The sequence below is a fragment of the Natrix helvetica genome, assembly GCF_964273705.1.
Source record: "Natrix helvetica genome assembly, chromosome: 1".
Taxonomy (NCBI): domain Eukaryota; kingdom Metazoa; phylum Chordata; class Lepidosauria; order Squamata; family Natricidae; genus Natrix; species Natrix helvetica.
In genome coordinates, this window is record NC_138548.1 from 24503316 (window position 1) to 24529883 (window position 26568).

General features: G+C 36.8%; 1 protein-coding gene across 2 annotated transcripts in view; it reads left to right on the forward strand.

Moving 5' to 3' along the window:
* FANCM (FA complementation group M) overlaps nucleotides 1-26568 on the forward strand; it is a 49232-nt gene that overhangs the window by 2778 nt on the left and 19886 nt on the right. For both annotated transcript variants that reach the window (XM_081935842.1, XM_081935843.1), the window contains exons 3-13: nucleotides 2098-2175; nucleotides 2914-3072; nucleotides 7075-7206; nucleotides 8531-8663; nucleotides 10309-10425; nucleotides 12379-12477; nucleotides 12934-13118; nucleotides 14769-14975; nucleotides 16801-17032; nucleotides 21549-21706; nucleotides 22950-23102. In XM_081935842.1, coding sequence (XP_081791968.1) covers nucleotides 2098-2175; nucleotides 2914-3072; nucleotides 7075-7206; nucleotides 8531-8663; nucleotides 10309-10425; nucleotides 12379-12477; nucleotides 12934-13118; nucleotides 14769-14975; nucleotides 16801-17032; nucleotides 21549-21706; nucleotides 22950-23102 — 1653 coding nt within the window. The remainder of the gene's footprint in view (nucleotides 1-2097; nucleotides 2176-2913; nucleotides 3073-7074; nucleotides 7207-8530; nucleotides 8664-10308; nucleotides 10426-12378; nucleotides 12478-12933; nucleotides 13119-14768; nucleotides 14976-16800; nucleotides 17033-21548; nucleotides 21707-22949; nucleotides 23103-26568) is intronic.

Consider the following 26568-nt stretch of genomic DNA (forward strand, 5'->3'; position numbering starts at 1 on the left):
GGGTCTTCCAGCTGTTGATGAGCACTTTACAATCTCATTAGGCTATTTTTAACTGATTTAGAATTGTATATTTATATAGACCAGGGGTGTCAAACTCAATTTCATTGAGGGCCACATCAGGGTTGTGTTTGACTTTGGGGGGCTGGGGCCAGGGCTTCTTGACATCACTTGTGACCCTTGGGCTGGTCCTTTGCTGTTTCCAGGGTGGCCAAGGGCTAGATTTAAGCATCTTGGGGGCTGGATGCAGCCCACGGGCCTTGAGTTTGACACCCCTGATATAGACTCTTCAGTGAATGTATTGAAAAAGACCGCATCAAGAAATAGGATTTTAAAAAGTGTGGAGAATGTTTGTGAGGCATACCTTATTGTGTATTTCAATTAACTGTTAAATTGAAATGTAATATGTATGTATGGTATAGAAAGGATTGTAAGTAAAAAGGAATTAAATGTAGATTAACTAAGGTGAACAAGTTAGTAGGTCAGTTGATATGTATTACTAGTGGAATGTGAAATGACTATATTGGATTACAAATAAGAAAAGTATTCATTGGAAAAGTTACCAGGGAGAAGGGGGAAAAAATGGAGGGGGGACTTGGAAATACACCTAACAATACATATGTAAAGTTGTAACACGAAGCCTTAAAAATATGCGTGCTTAATGATGTATAATTATGCAATAGTATTATGAGGATAGCTGGAAACCTGAACCCGGCTCACACTTTGGCCAAAAAAAAGAGGGGGGTTTGGGGGGGGCATAAATGGAACCTATATAGAAGTATACTTTTAAAAGGAGAACGTATGTAAAATTAGCAATATAAAAAATATTTTCTGGAATATAATTATTAATGCCAGTAATATTAAATGGAGCTTGCTCAGACGTTGAAATACACCATGCAAATTAGAGAGTGGAAGGGAGGGAAAGAGAGACAGAGGAGACAGGAGAGAGGGAAGCAGAAGGAAGGAAAAGAGAAGGAGAGAGGGAAGGTTTGGAAAGGGGAGAGTAGAGGGAGAGAGTAAGGGGAAGTAGAGAAGAGAGAGGTGGCAGAGGGAAGAAAGGCGGTAGGGAGGAGGAGAGAGGGAGAGGAGAAAGGTTGAAGATAAAACAGATTATAATATGGTGTATGGAAAGCAGAAGAGCAAAATGAAAGTTGATGTGGCTTGATGGTAAGAGGAATTGATATAACATAATATTGGATATTTTTTTTAAATGTTTGTTAAGATGTAATGGTATACTTCGGATTATATGTATGTTAAAAAAATTAAAATAACAAACTTTTTATTAAAAAAAAGAAACGGGATTTTAGGATGAGAGTTGGAAAATTCCACTTTTCATCCTACAGGCACAAGATTTTTTTTTTTGCCACTAGGTGGCTCCTAAATGTCATCCTATAGATAGAAAATCTTGGATAGGTTATAAGTAGTAAATCTTAAAATCAATTCTGTTTTACCTGTAGCCATTGAGCCCAAGCATGCATTTCTTTCCAATTTTATTCTTATTTCCAGATTCTTTTTGATGTGGTATTAATCTTTTTCTACTTTTTTTTCTGCACATCAACATAACACAAGAGGCATCATGTAAATAATATAATTTGAGTAAGAATATTAACAAAGAAAATGATTTTTTTAGAACAAGTATTTGGCCCTAGGGTAATAAAAGGAAAAAGAGAAATTAACAGCTATTTTGATAGAAGACATGCTATCTATCTCATCATTTAAACTCTGATTTCTGGCAATACCAATAACAGTGGTAGTTTTGGGTTTTTATACCTGCAAAAATATGCCACATTGAAAGCTGGCTATTTTGCAGTTTAGTTTCAGCAGTACAGTTTCATGGTGCTGGGGATTCCGTCTATTTAAACTCTTAACCAGAAAATAAATATTGTGTATGGGTTTTATCACATAGCATAAGTTTACAAATACAGGCTTACATCTCAGCAAGATATACATTTATTTTACAGAAACTGATTTTTTTATTTTTTGTTAGAGGCTACTAATTTGGGAGTCAGAATTTGCTTTCTTCAGATTTTGCATTTTATCAGAATTATTTTGGATGTATTAGAATAAATTTAGTGGTGATGAAAGTTATTCTCCCTTCAGGTTGTGAAAGAATTATGCAAATACACTAAAGAGTTTCGAGTCTTGGCTCTAAGTGCAACTCCTGGCAGTGATGCAAAGGTGAGTCAATTCTTTTTCTTGTGGGAGCTAGGTTTTCTTAATAATTACGGTATACATTATCTCTGTTGATTTTTAAAACTATTGCTATACTTGAATGCACATCTCAGGTCTCCAAAGTTGTTTTCCTTCTTGTGCCGTTTCTTTATCAGCTGACAGTTTAAACTGATGGGAGCGAAGGGCCTAAAGCTATTCCTTAATAGGTACTATTAATAAAATATTGGAAGCTATTGGGATCTTCTCTAGGTACATTGTGAAGTGAAGTGCAGTGTTTTATGTTTGGGGTAATTTTTTTAACCAGTGTTGAGGGAAAAAAACTTTTAAAATTAACTTAAAAGAAATACACTCACAAGATGTTGGGATAATCTTACAATACAATACAATACAAGGTCCCTTCCAGCTCTACTATTGTATTGTATTGTATTGTAAGATTATCCCAACATTTTTTAAAATTTAAAAATCATACATGCACAGCCAGCCTTACATAGGCAATTCTGTGGTGGATAATTAGGTGTTAGCATCTTAATATGTGTGGTGCAAACCCCACAGGTAGGACAAATTGAATTTTTCCTTATTTTCCCTCTTTTTTGTCTATAATATTTACAGTCTGTGAAGATTAGTAAAGGATCTGAAAGTCTTTAACTCTGAAATTCTGTGTCCAAATATGTCTGATTTTTATTATGCTACCATGAACCTAACTGAGATGCAGCACATAATTTTATTTGCAACTTTTTTTAACAGGCTGTGCAGCAAGTTATTACCAACCTGTTAATTTCCCACATAGAGCTTTGTTCTGAAGATTCTCCTGATATTCAGCCTTATTCTCATGAGCGGCGAATTGAAAAATGTGTTGTTCCACTTGGGAAAGAATTGACTGAAATTCAGAGTGCTTACATACGGGTGAGTTTTAATCTGTTTCAGAATTATGAAAATGAAGGTAGTAATCAACATGTAAGAATTAGGTAAAATTTTATTCAACACTTTGTTGTACCCCAAATGGGTACAACAGCCAATAAAGACCACCAGACACGAGGTATGACATGTTTTATTGGAGTACTCCAGCAAAAGGGTCTCAGCAGCTAAAGGAGCCAAGACCCAGAACCATGCATAAATACAAAATTTATACAGCTATGATTAAGGAAATTAACACCCTAAGAATAAATCATTGGTTCCTTGGCACGTGTTTCTTTTGATTGGTTTCTTCTACTTTACTCTCTTTCTTCATACGTCATATGTTAATATCAATAAGCTTTCTTATCAAAAGGGATGTGTCTTTTACTATTATAATAAAGTAGAGCAGTGACGTGCAGTCAGGTGAGGCAGGTGAGGCACAGCCTCACCACTCTCATCATGAAAAAAAAGTAAAAGGAAAAAGCTGAGCTAGTTGCTGCCTCACTGGTGCTCTCCCTCCCCAAGTGTAGTGACTTCCTCCCCAGGCCCCCATTCATTTCTCTCTCACACACACAGCTGTATAAAACTATATAAAAATCTAGCCCAACTACACTGATTACAAGTTTGAAAAGGCAACGTGGCTCCACCTGCAATCAAACTACACTTGGGGAGGGAGAGCACAAGCGAGCACTGAGGAGACCACAGGAGGAGGCAGGAAGCCAGGCAAAGAGCCATGCTGTAGTACACACACTTCCCCCCAGCCTCTTTCTTTTGGAAGGCTCGGCTCGGCTCCCCTCTGGCTTCTCTGCCCCTCCTCTCACCCCAGCCTGCCAGCAGGAGGTGGTGGGTGGGCTTTATTGTGTTCCAGGCATTTCCCACCCAGACAGCAGGCTGAATTTGCAATGGTGGAGGTGTTTGGGAAAGGCAGCAGAGGAATGGGGGGGGGGGGATGGCAGAGGAGCTGCTTTCAAGCCACTGGAAAAGATATCCAATCCAACTTTTGTGTGTGTGGGGGTTTGTTTGAGAGTGAGTGAGAGAGGGAAGGGGTAGGAGAGATAGTCCAATCCAACTTGTGTGTGTGTGTGTGTGTGTGTGTGTTTGAGAGAGGGGGAGGAAGGGAGAGAGGGAGGAAGGAGGGGAAGGAGAAGAAAAAGAAAAAGAAAGAAGGAGCAAAGGAGAAAAACAAATGCTGTCGCTTTAAATTGGAACTGAGCATGCCTGGCTGTGGAATTCTGGGAGTTGAAGTCCACAAGTCTAAAAATATTTGAAACCCAGCACTGTGTCAGTGCCTCACCAGTCATAAACCTCACCGCACGTCACTGAAGTAGTGGTGCCTTAGGTAGCATCCTTCTAGCATGTCCTTCTGACTTGTAGCATTCTTGTTGTTAGGCTATAGTGTCTCACCTTTTGTTACATTCACGTAGCTGCAACTTTCTGTCTCAGCCATTCCTTCAACAAACTTTCCTAATTCCTGCCTGAGTCCTTCTACTTGAAATGCAAGTTAACAATTAAATTTATTTTTCATTTTGCTAAGGGAGCTCTGCTCATTGAGCCTGTTAAATAAAAACACTGAATTTACTGGTGTGTTTCTGAACTTATTTTTTCAGTAGTTTAAAACTTCGAACAGTGACATATGACCAGATTGACAATAGAATGCTTAACAGTTGGTGAATTATCCTGATTGGGTTTGCATTTTGCTGCAGTTTCTCATTAAAATCACTCTAGCATGTCTGATCAAAAGTTGTGGTTTATTCTTGGAAGAATTCAGAGACTGGCTTTGGACAGTTTTGTAATTAACTAGATGTTGAACTTAGAAGGGATATTTGGAGATCTTGTAGTTTCGTTTTCTAGTTGGTCCCGTGAAGATCGCATTACAATGAGCTGTAATTATGATTGCTTTATACATGTTTGTAATGAGCAAATCTTTAGCATTAGCCTCAAAAAATAATAATTGATTTTAGAAGGTAACGATGCGTTATATTAGAGGCCAGATTTACTGTCTTCTGTAGTTATAGTCCTGGTTTTGGTTAATGCATTTAATTACCGTTTGATTATTACAAGGCTAATTGCTTTCTTTTTATACCACTATTTGTCCTAAAGGAGCCCAGAATGGTACATAAAATATTAAAAACATCCTTCCGTGAAAAAAGTTTGAGGAGAGGAAATAAAAAGTGAACTCCTATAAAATGAAACAGTTGTACAAGGAGTAGAACGGTTGTAAAGAATTAAATCAAAAGTGTTGTCCTAGGATAGTTGTTAACATGCAAGTGTCTGGAAAAACAAGCTGGTCCAATAAAGATTAAAATGAGATAGGGAACAAGTTGTATTCTCAGTAGAGAATTGTATAACTGGGACTCTGCCAAGGAGAAAGTCTTACTCCAGATCAGCATACAATGAGTCATGACCACCTTTGGGGTCACAACAGGACTTTTCTACCAGTCTTAGCCTATGGCTTAAATAATGTTGGAGGCATCTTTTCAAATAATTGGCTCCTTTTTATTTATGGTTTTGTAGGTTTATGTCAAAATAATGGTGTAGATTTTTATAGTGGCCATGTGATGGGAAGTATTGAGCTTCAGGGTTTAGTGACTACTATCAGTAAATTTTGAAGCTCAAGACTGTGTCCTGGATAAATGATTTCTGCAGTGAGCCTTGATTATTGGGTTGGGGATTTTTTGGGGTGGGGTGGGAGGTCCTATGTTTTATTCCATCATGGTCAGGTTAGACATAATTTGTCAGGGGGCAGGAAAATGGCAAAGGTCAGCTGGGTGTCACAATGTGGCTGGGCTAGGCTGTACTGAGCTGAGGATTGGCCGAGTCCTTTCCAAGGCTGGCCGTAGTGTTATGCTTCAGCACCAGGGTTTCTTGCAGCCTTAGATCCACAGTGCCCCAAGAATCCCCTGACCTGCAGCAATATTCTTTCCCTAATATCTCTATGTTTTGCTACACTGTCCCTAATCTCTCATGCAGACTCTGCCAGGCCTCCCATCTCTCTCTGGCACTCCTTCCTCCGCTTAATGTACTACACATCTGGAGTTATGACTGTAACCAGGAGTACCAGGATGGGGATCATTAAGCGATGTGGTCATGTGAGATCTCGCTTTACAAGCACATTGCTTAGCAATGGAAATTTCTGTCTCAACTGTGGTCATAAATTGAGGATTATCTGTATAACATTTGCATCTTCTCTGCTCTGACAGCAGCCTTAAAGGGAAGGTAGACAGTATACACCATTCTGATACCTTATAATTTTCTTTTCAATTCCATATGTGGTTCTTTCATTTCCATGACTGGGAGCACACAGAAGCAGAACTATTACCTAAGACCTTAACTAATACTACTCCTTCTCCCAAAAAAGAGATTGAATCCAATTATTGTTTAGAAGTCCTAAGGTATCTAAATTCATGAATTTATCCTATTTGCTAGAATGGAGTGGGTAGATGTTTTTATGTGCAGTGTGTAGATTTTAAAGAAGCAATAGCTGCTTCAAATGAAACCTTGATATTTTTTTTAAAGCAGAAGGACTCATGGATTTCAGGATGCATAATTGTAGGTTGAATTCAGTCTTTAACATACCCACTCTCCCCAATTGTGCCATCAGAATTCAGTGACAAAATGCCTGAATTTTGTAAGTGTAATTTCAGGCAATAAATGGTGACAAATTGAGAATGCTAATAGTTTGTCTTCCAGGGGCTTAACACTGCCTCAAAAGTATCACTCTCTTGCTCTCATGTCACTGCCCCACCATTAACACATCAAAAAATATTGTTCCTTTGTTCTGAGAAGTTGCTGAATGACCTTGTGAAGTCATGTAGAAATGCAGAAAGCTGCCTTGTTTTTTTGATTTCTCAACAACTAAAATGTAAGAGATTAAATCACTTCTTGTTTCAAAGCCTTGAGCTCTACTTGGTTCAACCTGCTGCGAGATAGCTCATACTAAGAATTGTTTCTCTGTGCTATGTAGAACCACTTGTGACATTCCAAAAATTGTGTCTTCTGTTTTATGTTCAGGTCTTGGAAATTTGTACTAATCGGCTAACTAGACTCCAGGTGTTACCACGACATGAAATACCTTCTCTTACAAAGTATCAGATAATTCTAGCACGAGATCAATTTAGGAAAAATCCTGCTTCACGTTTTGAGGTACATGTTCTCAAGAAGCATATCATTTGTTTCTTTTTCTTCTATATAATCAGATTTGTAATTGGTCATATTTAAATGCACAACTGGAATGTGATGGACTGGTCCCTCTGTTTCCCATGGGGAGGGGGAGAGGTCTCAACCTTTTCTCAAAATTGTTACTACAGCCTTTTTTACTGTTTGCAGAGCCTTTTCAGGAAAGCAGACGCACCTGGCACTTTTTCACAGTGGCATTGAAGAATAGATAAAGTGATGGGGTTTTTTCCCTGCTTTTCTCCCTTTTGGTACCTAGTCAAGCAGGGAGAAATTAGATTAGATTAGTTTAGATTAAAATCCTTTCAGAATTAAAACGGCTGCTTCAGTAAGAATCCAAGTTATTTATCATGAATACTAAAATCGAAGTACTAAAATGGAGTTGAAAAGGAGAAAACAATGCCTGAAACGATGTCCAGGTTTTATTCCTTTAGCCAGGAGCACCGATGTGCATGCACAGAGTTAGCACAAAATAACAGCAAATCATTTCCCATAAAATTAAAACCCAAGTTCTAATTGCATTTCCACCTCCGATGTCCTTTAATGCAGGGGTCCCCAACCCCGGGCCATGGTGTGTTTGGAACTGTGCCGTGGAAGTGGCAGGGGAATGTGCACACATGCAAAGCTGGATTTGTGAAACCATCCCCCCACTGCTGCCTCCGCTGGTTCGCGGGCCAGAAAATTTGGGCAACACTGTTTTAATATACTTTTTTTCTGGATCTCCACTGGGTTATAGAATTCCTTATCTGGCTCTGCAATGTCTCAAGAAAAAGAGGTGCCCATGCTGCCTTTAAGAAAAAGGCAATGTAGCGCTGTCTTCTATTCTTTTAAAAGCCCGCCTAGTGGAATGTTTATACATTTTTAGATAAAGGCTTTATCCATTTATTGGAATACATTCAGATTCTTGCACTATTTGTCTCAAAAATGGAATTTTTCTCACTACAGTTTTCTATCCCATTTATGTAGCGTTTTAAGCCCCCTGGTCAGAACGAACATTTGCAGACATATAAATGCAACAGTTATACAACCGTCTCCGAACGACAGAAAAATATGTTCCCTGATGTGCAGTGACAGAGAAATCTAATCCAGGCTTTAGCTTTCAAAGGATCTGATTATTTTTTTTCCAGCAAGCTGGAAATGGAATGAAAAGTGCTTAGATAGTTACTCAGGTGGAAGTCTGTTTTACTTTATTATTTACTTAAACTGTAGGTAGAATCACAGTAAAATTGCTATTACAAATAAATCTGTATAACTATAATTCTGTTGCTGAAATCAGAAATATCTTTTTCCCCAGCGAATGCAGCAAGGTGCAATAGAAGGAGATTTTGCTCTTTGTATTAGTTTATATCATGGTTACGAACTGTTACTGCAAATGGGAATGAGATCATTACATGCCTTCTTACGTGGAATTGTGGATGGATCAAAAGGTAAGGAATCTGTTTTTACTCCCATTTCAACTTAATCATGGGGATTTAGATGTATTATTCATGTCTATTAAAGTATTCTAAAGAAATATTAGAAATCTCTGGTTATACTCCCGTTCTACGACTGCAATAAATTGAACTGACTGGAAATAAAATGTATTTAGACATGTGGAAGCTATGGGAATAAAGCATTGTTTTCACATTTCCTAATTCATAAATTAACTTGAAATATATTTATATATTGTAATGCTTCTAAAGATGTCAGAAAGTTCTCCCGTTTATATGTTTATCATTATTAAAAATGGCAGAATGAAGTCTGTTTAGTTTGGAAAATAGTGTAATACTACAAAAATCAAAATGTTTTTAAGAGAAAAAATTGGCATGTAGTAATGTAGAAGATCCATATATTGACAATAATTTCAGTTTTTTCAATTGTTTCTTAGCAGAGGGGAAAAACACATAATTCATCCATTCTGGCAGAAGCACCATTGACTGTCTTTGGGTATAAAAAGCTGAGACAAAATAGAAAGTACTGCTTTTTAGTTGACTTGAACCATAACCGCCAGCTGATCTAAGACCAATGGTCTTGGGGAAATTGAAATTCAGTAAATAAAATTAATATTTACGCTTTCCCAAGTATTTTTTAATGTAAGGCTGAATAAGATAGAATTAGCATAAAAAGGTCTATATTTTAAGTCTTTTGTCTGGATCTCATATCTCGACTTTTCTATAATTGTTCATTCCAGAGATTTTTTATTTTTTATAGTAGATAGAATTGCCACCTAGCTATAATGAAAATGGGACTGCATTAAATAAAGAGACAAGGATAGACACACATCATGAATATGAGGAATGCGTCAATCCAACACAAACTTGGTTCACCTAAGTCCATCCAAGATAGATGTTTTTCTGCATATTTTTTTCTGTATAGAATATATTTTATTCTATTATCTAAAAATGTATTTGCGTGTGTGTGTGCCGGTCTGTCTGTCTATGGAGATTCTCAGAGCTGAAGAAGCTTCTTGGATGAGAAGCAAAACGTCTTTAAAGAAAAACCAGAAAGTCCAGTTGCCTCTTGAAAAAGCACCTTTGGGATTTTTTTTTTTTGACAGTCATTTTCAAATATTTGAATTAAAACTTCATCATAATGCTGGTTACTTCATAGGACAGTGATGGCTAACCTTTTTGCCATGGCGTGCCAAAAGCGGGGGGAACGCGGGGGTGGGGGCAGGTCGTGCACATGCACGGGTGGTATAGGTTCCCCATCACGGTCATGGGAGAATAATTGCCAGTAGAGAGATGGGTTGAGGCTATCCTTCATTACAGGAATTCAAGCAAAAAGAGGATGGAAACCTGTTAGGGAAACTATAGTAGTGGAGTAGCTACATCAACGGCAGTTTGACTTAAAATATCTTTAATGTCCTTTCTAACTGAATTATGTTGTTGTAATAGTGCATTATTCTTCATCTGTGTCTGAGAGACAAGACTTACTGCAGTCATTAACCAGGACACTTATCTGTGGGTTTTTTTTGGGTTTTTTAGTATTAATTTTCACTGCAGACTACAAAATTGTCTAGCTTGATGTGCAGTTTATGTGTCAGAGATCTAAAATTTAATGTTTTTACATTCAACTACTTTTCTTTCTAAGGAATGACTCGAGCCAAAAATGAACTTGGGCGTAATGTGGAATTCATGATGCTATACAGCCAGCTTGAAAACATGTTTTTGGATTCAACTTCATCAAATGGCAACATCAATGAACTAGGTTGGCAATTTATCTACTCAAAATACAGCAGTGCTGTTTGTTCAGCATGGCAAGTGATTCTACTAAGGATTGAAGGATATGTTTAAAATACACATGGATATTCCTGGTGAAGGCTGTCTTTATATAATATGAATATTGTGGCTTAAGGGTATACTAATTTTTCCCCCCAGATATTAAAAGGTATCTCTGTTTTGTTTTAAATTTGACATCACTCTTATTTATTTTAACAAATTTCTCCTCTTCCCCCACCAGTCTTCTTGTCAACATTTTTGGAAGTTTTTGATCATTGCTTTTTTTCCTAGGGCTGAGAGAATGTGACTGTCTCAGAGTTTTCTAGCTGGCTTTATGCCTAAGACAGGGTTAGAACTCACAACCTTCCAGTCTGCAGCCTAATACTTTAACCTCTGTGCCAAACTGAAGTTCTCTATCTCGAATTTACATTTGAATAAATTATAAATACTTAATTGTACAATATATCTATTTCTTTTCTTCCCTTTATTCATTACATTTCTATAGCAGCCCAACTCATCCAAGTGACTGTGGGCAGGTTACAATTCTAACTGTATTTTACAATTTAGTTGTACATTCTACATCTGAATTCTACAAATCAGCAGAACTGGAGAAGTTTCTTAGATGAGAAGCGGAACGTTTTCAAGAAAAAAAAGGAAAGTCCATTTGCCTTTTGAAAAGCACCTTAGGGACAACCATGATCTGGATGTTTGAGAATGTCCATAGACGTTTATAGTTTATAGTTTTATAGCTTTAAACAATTTAAAACAATGTCCCAAATGTGCTTTTTCAGGAGGCAACTGATTCCATTCCTCATTATCCTGTCAGAGCTGAAGAAGCTTCTTGGATGAGAAGGTGAAACGCCTTCTAGGAAAAAGCAAGGAAGCCCAGTTGCCTCCTGAAAAAGCACCTTTGGGACAACCATGACCTGGATTGACTGAGAATCTCTACAGACTTTCAGCTATACAATTTGGGATGAATGTTGTGGGGGTAGGAATGGATTTCCAGCAGAAAAAACTGCAGACTACAGGAACCAGGAGCACTACCCAAGGACATAGATAAACCTCCAAGTGCTTCAATGACCCTCTAAAACAGTGGTTCTCAACCTGTGGGTCGGGACCCCTTTGGGGGTCGGACGACCCTTTCACAGGGGTCACCTAAGACCGTTGGAAAACACATATTTTCGAAAAAATACAGAAAACATACAATAATCTTATGGTTGGGGTCACCTCAACATGAGGAACTGTATTAAAGGGTCGCGGCATTAGGAAGGTTGAGACCCACTGCTCTAAAAGGATGCAAATGACCAGCTGTCTGCAAGGAATACAAATCCTTCCTTTCTCCACTATCCAGTCAGAGCTGAAGAAGCTTCTTGGGTGAGAAGCAAAATGTCTTCAGGGAAAAAACAAAGTTCGGTTGCCTACTGAAAAAGCACCTTTGGGACAACCATGACCTGGATGACTGAGAATCTCTACAGAATTTAAAACAATAACATAGTCCAAACATCTAGAAAATACATACAACAGTTATAAAATGATAAAACAATTAAGAACAATAAAATAGTAAAAACATTCAGAAAATACATACAGCTGCGAAGATAGTTAACCAGCTAACAGTAAAACCAAGAAGCAGGGCCTTAACATATTCCATCACAGGGACTTCAGCAGAGCAGTCCCATCTTGTAATTCCCACCATTTGGCACTCTTTGACTGAGGGGATTTGCAGCATGCCCAATCTGCTGTATTGAATTGGATGGGTAGAGACTCTTAGAAAAAGACAATCTCTCAGCCAACTGGTAATTTTACATGATTTTCCCTTGATAGGATTAAGGAGACAATTATTTTATATTTTGAAGAATAACTTTTCACAGAAAAGATTTTTTTTAAAAAAAAGTTAAAGCTGTCTGGATTTTTATATCTAAAATTAAAAATTTTGGGTTTGCAGGAACCGAAAAGTCGAAGACTTTCATTTATAGCCATCCCAAATTAAAGAAATTAGAAGATGTTGTTCTACAACATTTCAGATCCTGGAGAAAACGTCAAGGTACGTATGGGATGTAACTCAGCTGCTAGTGAAAAAGCTAAAAAAAAAAAGCTACATGTTCAAAAAACTAATTCAATTTTATGCAGGAAATTCCTTGTTGGGTTTATATTCTATACCCTGATGTTTTCTACTTTGAAATTTAAGATTATGAATTATTTGCTCTTTAATATTTTGCCATTCATTTTATACTGTCCTTATTTAAAACACTCTGGCTAATATTTGGTGTACCAGTATATGCAGCTTTCAGTCCGACACAATTTATTGTTTAAAAATAAATGTTATTTGTTTTTATACTTTTTAAAACTTTTACTAGTTCCATTTTACCAGCCTGATGCTTAGTCTTGATTAGGATGCTGGTCAGTGAATTTGATTCACTGGAGATCCTGCAATTTATATCAAATTTCTCTATGCATTCATCAAGGTATAGTTTATTGGTTTGCTTTCTCTATTACATAGATCAAACTACATCTGAAGTCACACCTACAGATACCAGAGTGATGATCTTCTCCTCCTTCCGTGACAGTGTTCAGGAAATTGCAGAGATGCTTAACTATCATTACCCCATTGTGAGAGTCATGACTTTTGTAGGCCATTCTGCAGGCAAAAACACGAAGGGTTTTACGCAGAAGGAACAGCTCGAGGTAATGAAATGGGTGGAGGCAGGGATACAAATTGTCCCACATGGTATAACAAACGTTATCCTTAGTATATTTGTAAATTATCATCCCAAACAGATTTCTGATGCCAAGAAAATGGATTTGTAATATAGAAATACCTATAGAATGATTCTTAAATAACACTGTATTGCGTAAAATTTAATTTCACTGCTGTAATCACATGATATAAGTTAAATTCACCTGAAATGAACAAAACTCAGAAACGTATAACTGCCCCGCTCATAGTTATAAGAATGTGATTATTATTTGGCTGTGGAACTCTCAAGTGTTTTTCAGATGTGTAATATTGTTGTCTTTTTCAAATAATAATTCGTTCCCTCTCAGTTTTTTAAATACAAAAAGTAGTTATTCTTCCTATAGAAATAAAGATGAAATGAGAAGCAGAATTTCATAGCTTTGCTTCATATATAAGCTGCTCCTTGAGAATTTGTCTTGCTCCCAAGGGCCAGGGATGCAGAAAACCAGGGAATGGCCTTTGAAGTTCTTCCATCATCACATAAGAAACCAGATGACTGTCATGTCTTTCCAGCAGCCCTCTCCAAACGGAACATGGGTTTAAAAATATATAGTGCTCCAGTCATCTTTGACCCCTTAGCTTAGAGAATCAGAGAGCCTATCCGTTCTCAACATTTTCTGCCTGATTTCTGCGATTCTCACTGTGGGTTAATTAAGTTTATTTTGGGACTTCTTGGGATAAAATTAGCCCATCAATCCTGTCTCCAAATGGGTTAGAGAGTTCACATGACATACCAACATTATAATTATTTTTGACGATTAAGAAAGCTGCATAGATTGAATGAGAGAAGTAAATGTGTACATCTTCCTTCCTTTGGATCTTTGTGATTGTGATTATTATCAATTACTAATGTATTGTGAAGATACCAAAATATTTTGTAATAGAGCAGTATAGTAATTGATAAGGCTCCTAAATTTACTGAAAAGTTGGAACAATTTAAACTGACCTAGTCTGTTTACATAGGGTTATTATCTAAAAAAACACCCTCAATTGTTCCATGTACTGTATTTTTCGGACTATAACATGCACCGGTGTATAAGACGCACCAAGATTTCAAAGAGGTAAGTAAGAAAAAAAAGTTATTGTCTTCTCCAGCCCCCAGGAGCATTCTGTAGGCTTCAGCAGCGCTGGGGTAAGGCAAAAAATCCCCCATTTTTCACCAAAACGGGGGCAGTTTTCCCTTCCCCTAGCCCTGCTGAAGCCTGCAGAGTGCTTCTGGGGGGATGAGGGAAGGCAAAAACACCCCCATTTTGGTGAAAAACAGCCCATTTTTTGCCCATTTTTCACAAAAATGGGATGCCGGGGCGGGGTTTCGGGAGGCCAAAAATGGTTGTATTCGGTGTATAAGACGCACCAACATTTCCACGCTCATTTAGGGGTGGAAAGGTGCATCTTATACTCCAAAAAATACGGTACCTTAATGCCATTTTCAATACCTTTCTCTACTTTGAGAGGTACATAATCCTCAGTTCTCTGTATCTCATGCATATTTCAAATTCTTTACTATCTACTGATCTCATAATATTTCCTTGCTACATGGATTTGTTTTCTTAAGAACTACCAGAATCAAGCTAAAACATGTTTAAATTTTCCTTTAGGTAGTGAAGCATTTCCGGGAGGGCGGCTACAACACATTGGTCTCCACATGTGTAGGAGAAGAAGGCTTGGATATTGGAGAAGTCGACCTCATCATTTGTTTTGATGCTCAAAAAAGTCCAATTCGTCTTGTGCAGCGAATGGGCCGAACTGGACGCAAACGGCAAGGGCGTATTGTTGTCATTCTTTCTGAAGGAAGGGAAGAGCGAGTAAGATGAGACTCCAAACCCAAGTTTTGCTCACTGTCTAACAAATTTTAGGCATAGGGATGTTGGTGTTTTACTTTTTTCCAAGAACTCCATTCAAATCCTAGGTCTTGCCACCAAATGAAGTTGGAAGAAAGTAGTAGCTGCGCTAGCAGATCCTGGCACTGCCCTAGTGGTGATAGCACTTAGACTTGTATACTGCTTTACAGTGCTTTACAGCCCTCTGTAAATGGTTTACAGAGTCAGCCTATTGCCTCCAACAAGCTGGGTTCTCATTTTGCCGACCTTGGAAGGATGGAAGGCGGAGTCAACCTTGTGCCTAGTGAGATTTGAACTGTCAAATTGCAGGCAGCCGGCAGTTGTCAGAAGTAACCTGCAGTACTGCACTCTAACCACTGTGCCACCATGGCTGACAGTGATGGTTCTGATGTTAGCAGTAGTATGTTTGAAGGATTTGGGAAAGGTGTTGTTGCTAGAGGCACATAGTATTATATCCAGAAAATCTATTTCCATTGGTCTAGTGCCATGATGGCGAACCTATGGCATGCGTACCAGAGGTGGCACACACGACCCTCTCTGCTGGCACGTGTGCCGTCGCCCCAGGTAAGATCTCTGTGGCGTTTCTTTCGTAAGCTTCTGTTTCTCTGCAAATGATGAAACAAGCTCACACAAAAAAAAAGATCTTACCTCTTGCTGAGTTGCCGGTGTTGGAATGCCCCACCTCCCGCCAGCCAGCTGGTCTTTGGGTCTCTGTTGCACATGTGTGCATGCTTGTGCATGTGCATGTTTGCGCACCTTACAGTTTGGGCATGCGCAGTTTGGGCACTCGGTATCTAAAAGGTTCGCCATCACTGATCTAGCGGTTAAGGCACGAAACTAGAAACCAGGAGACCGTGAGTTCTAGTCCTGCCTTAGGCATAAATCTGACTGGTTGACTTTGGGCCAGTCACTCACAACCCAACTCACAGGGTTGTTGTTATGGGGAAAAGAGAAAGAGAAAAGAATATTGGGTATGTTCACCATCTTGAGTTATGTATAAAAATAATAAAGGTGGGATAAAAATAAATAGATTAACAGGAGGAAGGTTATTTATTTTAATAATATTAGTTGAGTAAATGTAGGGAGAGGTGATTTGACCTTTTTTTTTCTTTAGGCAAGAATAAAGAGCGGTACATAAAATTAGAACATCATTATCAGATTTCTAAAACTATGAATTGGAGTCAGAGTAATTGTGGACAGCATGATCTTTAAAAACATGTTGGTAGAGTCACAATTATGCTGCTGTTCTTTTGTTCTGCTCCAATAAATCCTGACTACCTTACATTAATGAAAGAAAGTAATGATATGTTCTTTTTGCATTATGTTTCTTCAGTCAATAAGCTTTATGGAGTTCCTGGTCATGGTTTAATCCTTTATAATTGCATACATCACAGAACATTTAAAGGGCTATTGTATTAGATGGCCATTTAGTAAAAATGTTAACATGGGTTTAATTAAGACTATTTACTATGCCAACACTTTCCTTTATCTATATAAATTCAATAAATAGATATTAAAATTCACCTGAACATTATCAGACATGGGGTAATAGTGGGAGGACATAATCTGAATTCTGCAAATAAGTTCTGACATGACAGGTTTTAAAAAATATTATCAAATATTGTGTTGGCATTTGTTTGCATGAGAAAAACAGCAAAGTGGTTGATAATGAGCTAATATCCAGAGGAATCATAGTAAACCAGTGTAAATCATACTTGTGAATGAGTAAACTAGGAACAGATAAAAAGTTTGACTACAAAAAAGTGCCATTTTTTTCTCTCTTTTGTAGACTTACAATCAAAGCCAATCCAACAGGAAAAATCTTCTGAAAACTCTTTCTAAAAATAAAGGCCTCCATTTGTACCAGCACAGCCCACGTATGATTCCAGACGGCCTGAACCCCAAAATGCACCGTATGCTGATTACACCTCCAGAGAAGGAGCCAGACACCTCCACAGCCTGCTCAAAGAAGAAAGGCCTCATTTTGGGGCGAAATAATTTTCTCAGTTTTGCCAATGCAGGTGAGAAGGGAGGATAGCTGCTGAGTTCGAGTTGCCACACAAACAAAAAACTGTCTTTCACATACAGGAAGGTTGCCCAGTGTAACTGATTGGCAGATTTATGGTCAACAAGAGTTCTTTCATTCTTTGTATCGTCAACAAGATTCATTGCCAAAAATACTGTGATGGCTGTTTATTTAAATAATTTAAATACTTTTCCAAAGGCTGGCTAGCCTAGAGAAAAGAAGAACAAGGGGGAACGTGATAGCAGTATTCCAGTATTTGAGGGGCTGACACAAAGAGGAGAGAGTCAATTTATTTTCCCAAGCAACAGAGGGCAGGACAAGAAACAATGGATGGGAACTAATCAATAAGAGAAGCAACCTGGAATTATGGAGAAACTTCCTAACAGCGAGCACAATCAACCAATGGAACAGCTTTCCTTTAGAAGTTGTAGGTGCTTCATCACTGGAGGCTTTTAAGAAGAGCCTGGACAGCCACTTTTCTGGAATGGTATAAGGTCTTCTCCTTGAGCAGGGCATTGGACTAGAAGTCCTCCAGCTCTATTCTGCATTAATTAATTCAGAAATTTGGGGTGGTTCAGCGGGCATTGATTCTGCATATATAGGATTTAGTATCTATTTTAGAAATAGGCCAGAACTATAAAGATTCTGTCTCCCTCTCCCTCCCTCTGTCCCTTTCTCTTTCCCTTTCTCGGGGAGGGTGATGGCAATAGAGGATATCAGAGTAATATCACTGCATGTCCTTGGAGCGTGAATCATCACTCGTTTCAGCAATCTAATAATTATCTGTGTGTGTGTGTATGTGTGTGTGTGTGTGTGTATGTATGCATGTGTATAATATGCATATGATTTTCCATGAACGTGGATGAGTATGATAAAATAGAACTATATAACCTTCAAAAATTATTTTGAAATGTAATTTGGAAAAGATGAGTGAGCACATCTTTTCTCGGACTCCATGTGAGCCTGAAAAAATGCCACAGTAGCTCAAATCAGACTCATAACGGAGCAACATTTTTTTTTTCAGGCTCAAACACAAACTTAAAAAAAAAAGATGCTTGTTTTAATGAACAGCAGAGAGATACTGTGTTTATGTAAGGCCCAAAGTACTATTTCTAAATTATTTCAAAGTATGCACAGCCCTCTATGGTAATGCTTCCACTGCTCATTAGACCTAAAAGTTTATAGACTGAACCTGATCGATTTGTTTGTCTGGTCAAAAACACCATTATTTAAAAGACCTGCTTATGGCTAAATTGGCTAGGAAGATAAAAGCAGCTGTTGGTTTTTTTATAGTGATTTTTTTCAGAGCTTGTGAGAAGGAAAAATGCCAATATTTTTTTCAAATCATAAAACAGAAAGTGCTTTGAAAAATTTATTTAGGTTGGATGCTTAAGTCACTCAGCTTGTTTCTAGAGAGTCTTCCCTAGCAAACGAAGAAACCTCAACCAATTGATATTGCTATATCACCAACCAAGGCACGAAGAAAGAGAGAATATGATTGTAACAGTTCACAGTTCTCCCTCACAGGATCCATCATAGAACATACCTGGTATACCTAGGTAATAATCTGAATATGGCCTATAATGATGCTACCATGTTTCCCTGAAAATAAGACAGGGTCTTATTTTCTTTTGGGACCCCCCCCCCTTTCTGAAATAAGCACATAACCTTATTTTCGGGGAGGTCTTATTATTTTTGAGGAGGCGGCAAGCATGGTCACCTCATGGCTGCTGCTGTGGTGCAATATTTTTGGGAAGGGCTTATTTTAGTGCTCAAAAGCCCAATTGGGCTTATTATCTGGGAGGTCTTATTTTCAGGAAACAGGGTAAAAAATTGGGAACACTTTTGGATTCTTGATATTTCTATATAAACATAACCTAAAACACGACCTATTCTCCTTGAAATTTCTAAAACGACCCAATTAAAAATGAGTCAAAAATATTATACTTGAGAAAAAGGAGGAGCTGATGTCCCAATGACACGACCTGCAATCTCGAAGTCCTGAGATCGCAGTTGATATTTTTGCCGCTGGACGGCCCGTATGGACCTAAATCGTTCCGCAGAGATGGTGATCGGGAAGAATACGTCTTGCTGATCTCAGGGACCTGCAAAGTCCCTGATTGATCCAAGATAAGTTCTTTTAGCTGGCGACAAAAGTGCAGCCACAAGCTGATGAAGTTGGGACAGCTCCGGAACCGAAGGAAACGGAAAGAGAAAGTGTTTACAGCTGGTGAGGACATTTTACTGTTTTAAAAGCGACTGCCCAAAAAAATCTTAAAGCTAAATTAAATTTGAGAACAGAAGAAATAAGCGGCGAAATTACGCTACATTTGAATGCACTGGACAGTGTGTTCTCTTTCTTTTTAAATGCTATTTTATGGATGGAATTTGCGCAAAGCTTTTTAAAGTGAACGGATTAGTTTTTCTTCTACTTTTTTATTTTTGTAACCTATGGATTGAAACTCTTTTTCATTTCTATATGAGTTTTTTTCTTTTTTCTATTTTGCCTCATTTAAGAATTTTACTTCTTTTAAATCTGGAATACAAAAAAGATACAAAAGGAGTATAAAGAGGCTTATAACATTAGGGGGAAAAGAAGCAACACTGCCTCTTCGAGGCTGGAGGTTTGAGCCTTGGAAACATTGTACTTTCACTTCTCTCTTTGACCATTTCGACTGCGCTTTAAGACCTTGCAGCTTGTGTACAGAGAGTGATAAGAGCACGGAGTGTCTATGCTGGTATTCTTTTGAACCTTATTGCCAGCTGGAGAAAAGTGAAACAAGGTCTTATTGTGAGAGATTATAAATGAATTTGTAGTTAATCTAATAAAAAGCTTTGAAAGCCAGAGTGGCAGTGTTTAAAGAATGGCAAAATATCAACATCAAAAAGAAACTTTAATACTGCAAAAGATAATGTTTGAAATTCAAAAATTATTAGAAGCATCAGAGAGAATTGAGAAGAAACTGGAAAACATAGAGCATACAGGCGAAACTCGAAAAATTAGAATATCGTGCAAAAGTTCATTTATTTCAGTAATGCAACTTAAAAGGTGAAACTAATATATGAGATAAGACTCATTACATGCAAAGCAAGATAGTTCAAGCCGTGATTTATCATAATTGTGATGATTATGGCGTACAGCTCATGAAAACCCCAAATCCACCATCTCAGAACATTAGAATATTACATGCAATCAATAAAACAAGGATTGTATATAGAACAATATCGGACCTTTGAAAAGTATAAGCATGCATATGTACTCAGTACTTGGTTTGGGCCCCTTTTGCAGCAATTACTGCTTCAATGCGGCGTGGCATGGAAGCTATCAGCCTGTGGCACTGCTGAGGTTTTATAGAAGACCAGGATGCTTCAATAGCGGCCTTCAGCTCTTCTGCATTGTTGGGTCTCATGTCTCTTATCTTTCTCTTGGCAATGCCCCATAGATTCTCTATGGGGTTCGGGTCAGACGAGTTTGCTGGCCAATCAAGCACAGTAATCCCACAGTCATTGAACCAGGTTTTGGTGCTTTTGGCAGTGTGGGCAGCTGGAAAATGAAGTCAGCATCCCAATAAAGCTCGTCTGTGGAAGGAAGCATGAAGTGCTCCAAAATCTCCTGGTAGAGACGGCTGCGTTGACCGTGGTCTTAATGAAGCACAGTGGTCCAAAGTCCTCTTTTCTGATGAGAGCAACTTTTGCCAAAAGGACCAAAAACTGGTTCAATGACCGTGGGATTACTGTGCTTGATTGGCCTCTCCATTCTTCTTCCATACTCTGGGTCTTTGGTTTCCAAATGAGATGCAAAAGTTGGCAGGGTTGCAAGGAGAAAGCCATAACTCTCTAATAGGAGCATTGCTGCCCATCCACTGTTTTTGTGAAATACCACTTGGGTAAGCCATATGGTTATTGGGAGAATGTTATCTAGACAGATGAGACCAAAATATATTCTTTTGTCTTAATGAAAAGTGTTATGTTTGGCAAAAGGACAACACTGCATTCCTGTCGAAGAAACTTACACGTGTTAGTGCAGTATCTTGGTCTGGGCCTGCTTTGCTGCCTCTGGACCAGGATTGTTTGCCATCATTGATGGAACTATGAATTCTGAATTGTAGCAACACACTCCAAAAGTAATTGTCAGGCTCTCTGAACTGAAGCTCCAGGGAAAATGGGACCTGCAGTAAGACAATGACTCAAAACACATAAATAACTAAATGATGGCTAAAGCAGAGAAAAGATGATGTTTTGCAAATCAAACTCCTGATTTTAATTCTACAAAAATAGATTAAGAAGTGGAAGGAGATGAATCACACAAGAAAATCCACCATCAACCCTATACTGAAGCTGTTCTGTAAGGCGGAATGGACAAATCCAAGCTGATTTGCAAAACTAATCTTTGGAAACATTTAGTTGCAATTATTGATGTCCAAAGTACTGAAAGCAAAAGTTCACATACTTTTGCCATACCTACACATGCACTAACTTTCTTCCTTTTCTTCTCTCCAAATATTTTCCAGGTACGAAGCAAGCCAGTCCAACTGGCAGCTGGAGTCTTACAACTGAGGAATATGAAAAATGGGATAGACTATATAAAATAAAAGCTGGTGAAGGAATAAAAAAGCCAATAATGCCACACAGTCAGTTTGTAACATTAGAATGCAAAGATACAAGAACAGTAAGTTACACATATACTTCAGGTTAATTTAATGTGGTCTGACTGAAGATCATGAAAAAAGTACTTAAGCCTGGAGAAAAATGTCTTGAGGTATTGTTAACAGTAACTGATACGTTTTGAAATAAATATAGAAAAGACATACATGTCTTTAACAATTATATTAATTATATTCAAATAGAACTTCAAATTATTGGAGAAAATTCCAGATATTTAATGCAAAATAAACAAAAGCAATCAATTGTGGCAATCAATTATATCAGATATGATCCTTAATAGATTATATTATATTATTATATGATCCTTCTTTTATTTGAATATTGTCCATTTTATGTAGACTTCAGCTCTTAATTCACAGCCACCATGGTCATTGCTAAGAATTCTTAAATATTTGAAGTGCACTTATTGGGGAAAGTTTGTATAGATATTCATATTGAAAAAAAATTAAAAATTAATTTACACAAGAGAGTGCTACAAAGTGCCTGCAAAAATATATAAATATTCCATTGTAGATCTCTACAGTAAATATTGATTCCCATCTAACAAATCAGAATTTTCTACAAATATACTGCTTTTTGTAATAGGCCAATGAAAGAATTCAGAACAATTTATTATAGTGGTTAAGGCAGCAGGTCATAAACTATGAGTTCTACTCTCACCTTACACATGAAACCAGCTGGCTGACTTTGGGCCAGTCATTCTCTCAGAAAAAGAAACAGCCAGACACTTTCAAAAATCTTGCCAAGGAAACTGTAAGAATTAAGAATCAAGACTTACTGAAAGACACAAAACAGGAAGGAATGATATAGCTGCTATAACTAAATAAACCCAGGCTGTGATTTATATGTGTAAAATTAGAAATATTGTGGAATATGAGAAACAAATGCTTCAACATTCTCAGTTTGTTAATTAGTAAATTGGTGCTAAAAATAAAATGCTTGCTTACTGTATGAAAAAAACACATTTTTTTTCCTAATAAGTTAATATTATTTTCTAATAGCAACAGAACTTAGACTTATATGAATGGAAGGCTGAGTTAACCTTGAACCTGTCAGGATCAAACTCCTGGCAGTGAGCAGCGTCTTAGCCTGCAATACTGCATTCTAACCACTGTGCTATCACGAACTCCTCAGCTCTAAATTAGTTCTAAGCTAACTTTATCTTTAATTTGGATTATTCTTTTGATAAGCCTGAGCTGCAACTGGCATTGGTAGCATTCTGTTTTCTTTGTGTTTTGAAATCTTAGGAATTGGAAACTAAAGAAGTTCATGAACTGTCGCTGACAGAATGGTCAGTCTGGCAGAACCGGCCTTTCCCTACCTATCTGGTGGATCACTCTGATCGTTGCTTCCACTTCATTAGTGTCATGGAGATGATAGAGCAAATGAGACATGAAGAGGTGGGTAAAAACTCCTTTCTTTAAAAAAAAAATTTTTTTAAATTGTTTTAATTAAACAAAAACACACCCAAAAAACATTCCTCATTACATCTTGTAGAAAGCATGTCAATTGGTTACAAATAAATTTCGTGCGTTACTATACATCCTTCATATTTTTAATTTACATTTTAAAATCGAAAACCTTTATGTATTTTGCCATCAATGTACCATCATTCTCATTTAGCTATAATTATTTAAACATGCTTTTATCTAGAATCATTTGTATTTAAAGACACAACCACCTACTGGCATTCATTAGCTATTCCTATAAACCTCCAATAATTACCCTTTTATAGCATATTCCCTTTTTTTTTTCCAACTCACTATTTAAGGTTTATATCTGATTGCTTTTACCAATGCCAAGACATATAAAAATCATTAAACATTATCCATTAACATTTCCTTATTATTATTATAGTTATCTAAAGAAAAAAGAAAAAAACATTTTTTTGCCATTTATATCACATCTTCTCCCCTCCGACCCAAGAAAAATTACATCTTTATAATAAAATCTAAACAAAAGTTTGTTAGTAAAGTTTGTAAGTGCCCAAGAGAAATTACATCTTTATATCAAAATCTAAACAAAAATGTATTAATGAAATTGATAAATCTTTTCCCCAGGTCCCACTTTACAGTTTATATCCAAATTATTTTTACTGATTGAGATTATTATTCCATTATTATTATCATAATGAGTTATTAATTAACGAATAAACATTTTAAAGAAAACATTCTAAAAGTATCTAGAAAATCCTACTTATTAATCACCAAAGATTAACTAAATTTTGAGTTATCAACTTTCATTATCAATCTGTGTCTTTCCAGTAACAAAACCATCTTAACTCTTTAGCCAGTTGTTGCATCAATTCTCTTATGAACTTTATAAAGTTTTTAAAAACTATTCTCTGCACTTTTTTGCTTGAAGGATCTCTCTTATAGTCTTGTTGCCCTTGAACTAGTATTAAAATTAACATGTCTTTAATTATCAGATGTCTTTCTAAGGCTGTTTCTCTTCTTAATTCCATCATCAAATCCATATCTTGACAGGAGGGGTAGAGCTCCAGATCATCAAATATATAATAATAATCGGATTCACTTTTCCATGTTCCCTCCTTTCCACTTTCACTCATAAATGAAACTCCTTTCTAAGCTCCCACATGCATTTTATTGGGTTGTGACCAGGGTGGATAAAAATTGATTTTTTAAAAAATAAAAATTTAAAAATCAGATTTTTAAAAATTTAAATCAGATTTTTTTATTTTTATCAAATTTATTTTTTTTAATTTTTAATTTTGTTTATACAGTCATATCGTCTTTGCAGCACATACATTTTTACTTATCCATTGTGTTTCTTTTATCTATACTTATATATCTTATTTAACTACATTTCTCTCTATATATACATATTTTACATATCTTTTCTATTAATTCCATACATATCCTTTATATACATTTGATCCTCTTATGTTTCTTATTTCATACTATTTTTATTTACAGTCTATCTTGTATTTCCCTTTCTGCAATTTTGTGTTTGTTTTGTAGTTTCTTGATCTTTCTTCTGTTTGTTACTTTCCTATTTTTTCCCTCTTTCCTCAAATTTATTTTAATAAAATGCTTATGGAGTAAAAATCTATCTAAAGAGAGTTTTCTATTTAATATACATTAATAACTTAGTTTATTCAGCATGAACTGGAGCTTAGTTATGTAGAATGAGGCTGTATATTCTGCAATGTTTACATTTTTGGTAAACTCATTCAATGAATCCAAGCTCTGAAAACTGAGATAACATGCACTGCATTGAAGCATTCATACAATTTCACAGTAACCATGAGATAAATCAAAAAACAAAGTCCAGGAATATTCCTTTATCCCATTATTTTGCAAATCTATGGACAATATAAACTGCATGATTGTTTGAAGAGAAATGCATCTGTACCAGCAGGCTCTAAGTGTGAGGAGGAAGGGCAAGCAGTAAAAATGAAAGTCAAACCTTCTAAGCAGCTTATAAACATAATATTAAAGGGTACCTGTCATTTCAGACCCATCCTGGCAGCGCCTGTTAGCGGGCATCCACTCAACTGCTGCCTGTCACATCCCTCACCTTGTGTCATTGCCGCATCACCAGCCATCCCATTAAAATGAATGGGACTGTCGGTGAGTCAACAGTGGGTCCGAGGAGGAGCCGCTGCGGAACAGAAATGAGAGTTGCTTTTTAAAAATTGATTTAAATCATGATTTAAATCGACTTGATTTAAATCATGATTTAAATCGACTTGATTTAAATCATGATTTAAATCGACTTGATTTAAATCGAATCCACCCTGTTTGTGACATAGGATTCTGGAATAGACAATATGCTGAAAGCATGTCATTATTTTGTATTTCTCTATGAATCTCTTATTCAACACAATAAACCAAAGAAGATTACGCCCTCTCTTTAAAAAGATGTTAAGAAGCCTATTAAAAGCTTATTATTTTGCCTGATCTCATTGCTTCGGCAAAGTTTACAGATAGCTAATTTTTTTCACCAGAAATTAATTTGAATTTTCAGATAAAGACTCGTAAAGTTACTCATTGACTTTTAACTAGTTGTTAATTACATTGTGGATGAGAATGGGGGAAAAAGTTTCCTAAAAAAAGCCACAACACTTCTATACTTTGTGAATTTCAGTGTTACCAAAACTGCAATGCAATTAGCACTTCAAGACAATGACAATAAACAAATGGCCAAAAAGAAGAAATAAGAAAGAAAAAGAAAGAAAGAAGCAATTCTTTAAAAATGTAAACTTCAGGAAAGCATATATGGTTTTTATTAGGATTAAAGTTTAGGAAAGTACCTTGGATAAAAGACACCTCTAATATATTTTTCTCCAAGTTGTTAGACTTTTCTTTTGTCTGTGTGTCCACTTATTATTTTCCATTTGCCAATGTTCTGATTTTTAGTTATCAGAATAAGAGAGTTGGAAGGGACCTGGGAGTTCTTCTAGTCCAACCCCTTGCTCAAGCAGGAAACCCCGTACAATTTCAGACAAATGGTTGTCCAATCTCTTCTTTAAAATCTCCAGTGCTGGTTAAGTTTTGTGATGGTCTTAGGATGTAGGTTCTAGAACTTGCATAAAACTGGGAATGCACTTCCATGTCCCCTCAGCTAAGAAGTTTCTACTCACAAGTTAACAGTTAGTTAAAAAAAAAACTAGGGTGAAATTTCTTCCTGGTCATTTCCTGATGCTTAGGAAAAAGAACACAATAAAGGTATGAGTTAGAACATAGTATACTTTCTCTCTGGAAATGTTTAAGCTGAATTATAGTTGTTAAATCAGACACAATGTTGTAAAAAAAAGAAAACAAAGCTTTGCAAATTTTCATAGTTAATCTCCAAAAGGTGCTGCAGTATTTCCAGGGGTGTGAATATAGCACTATTACAGCA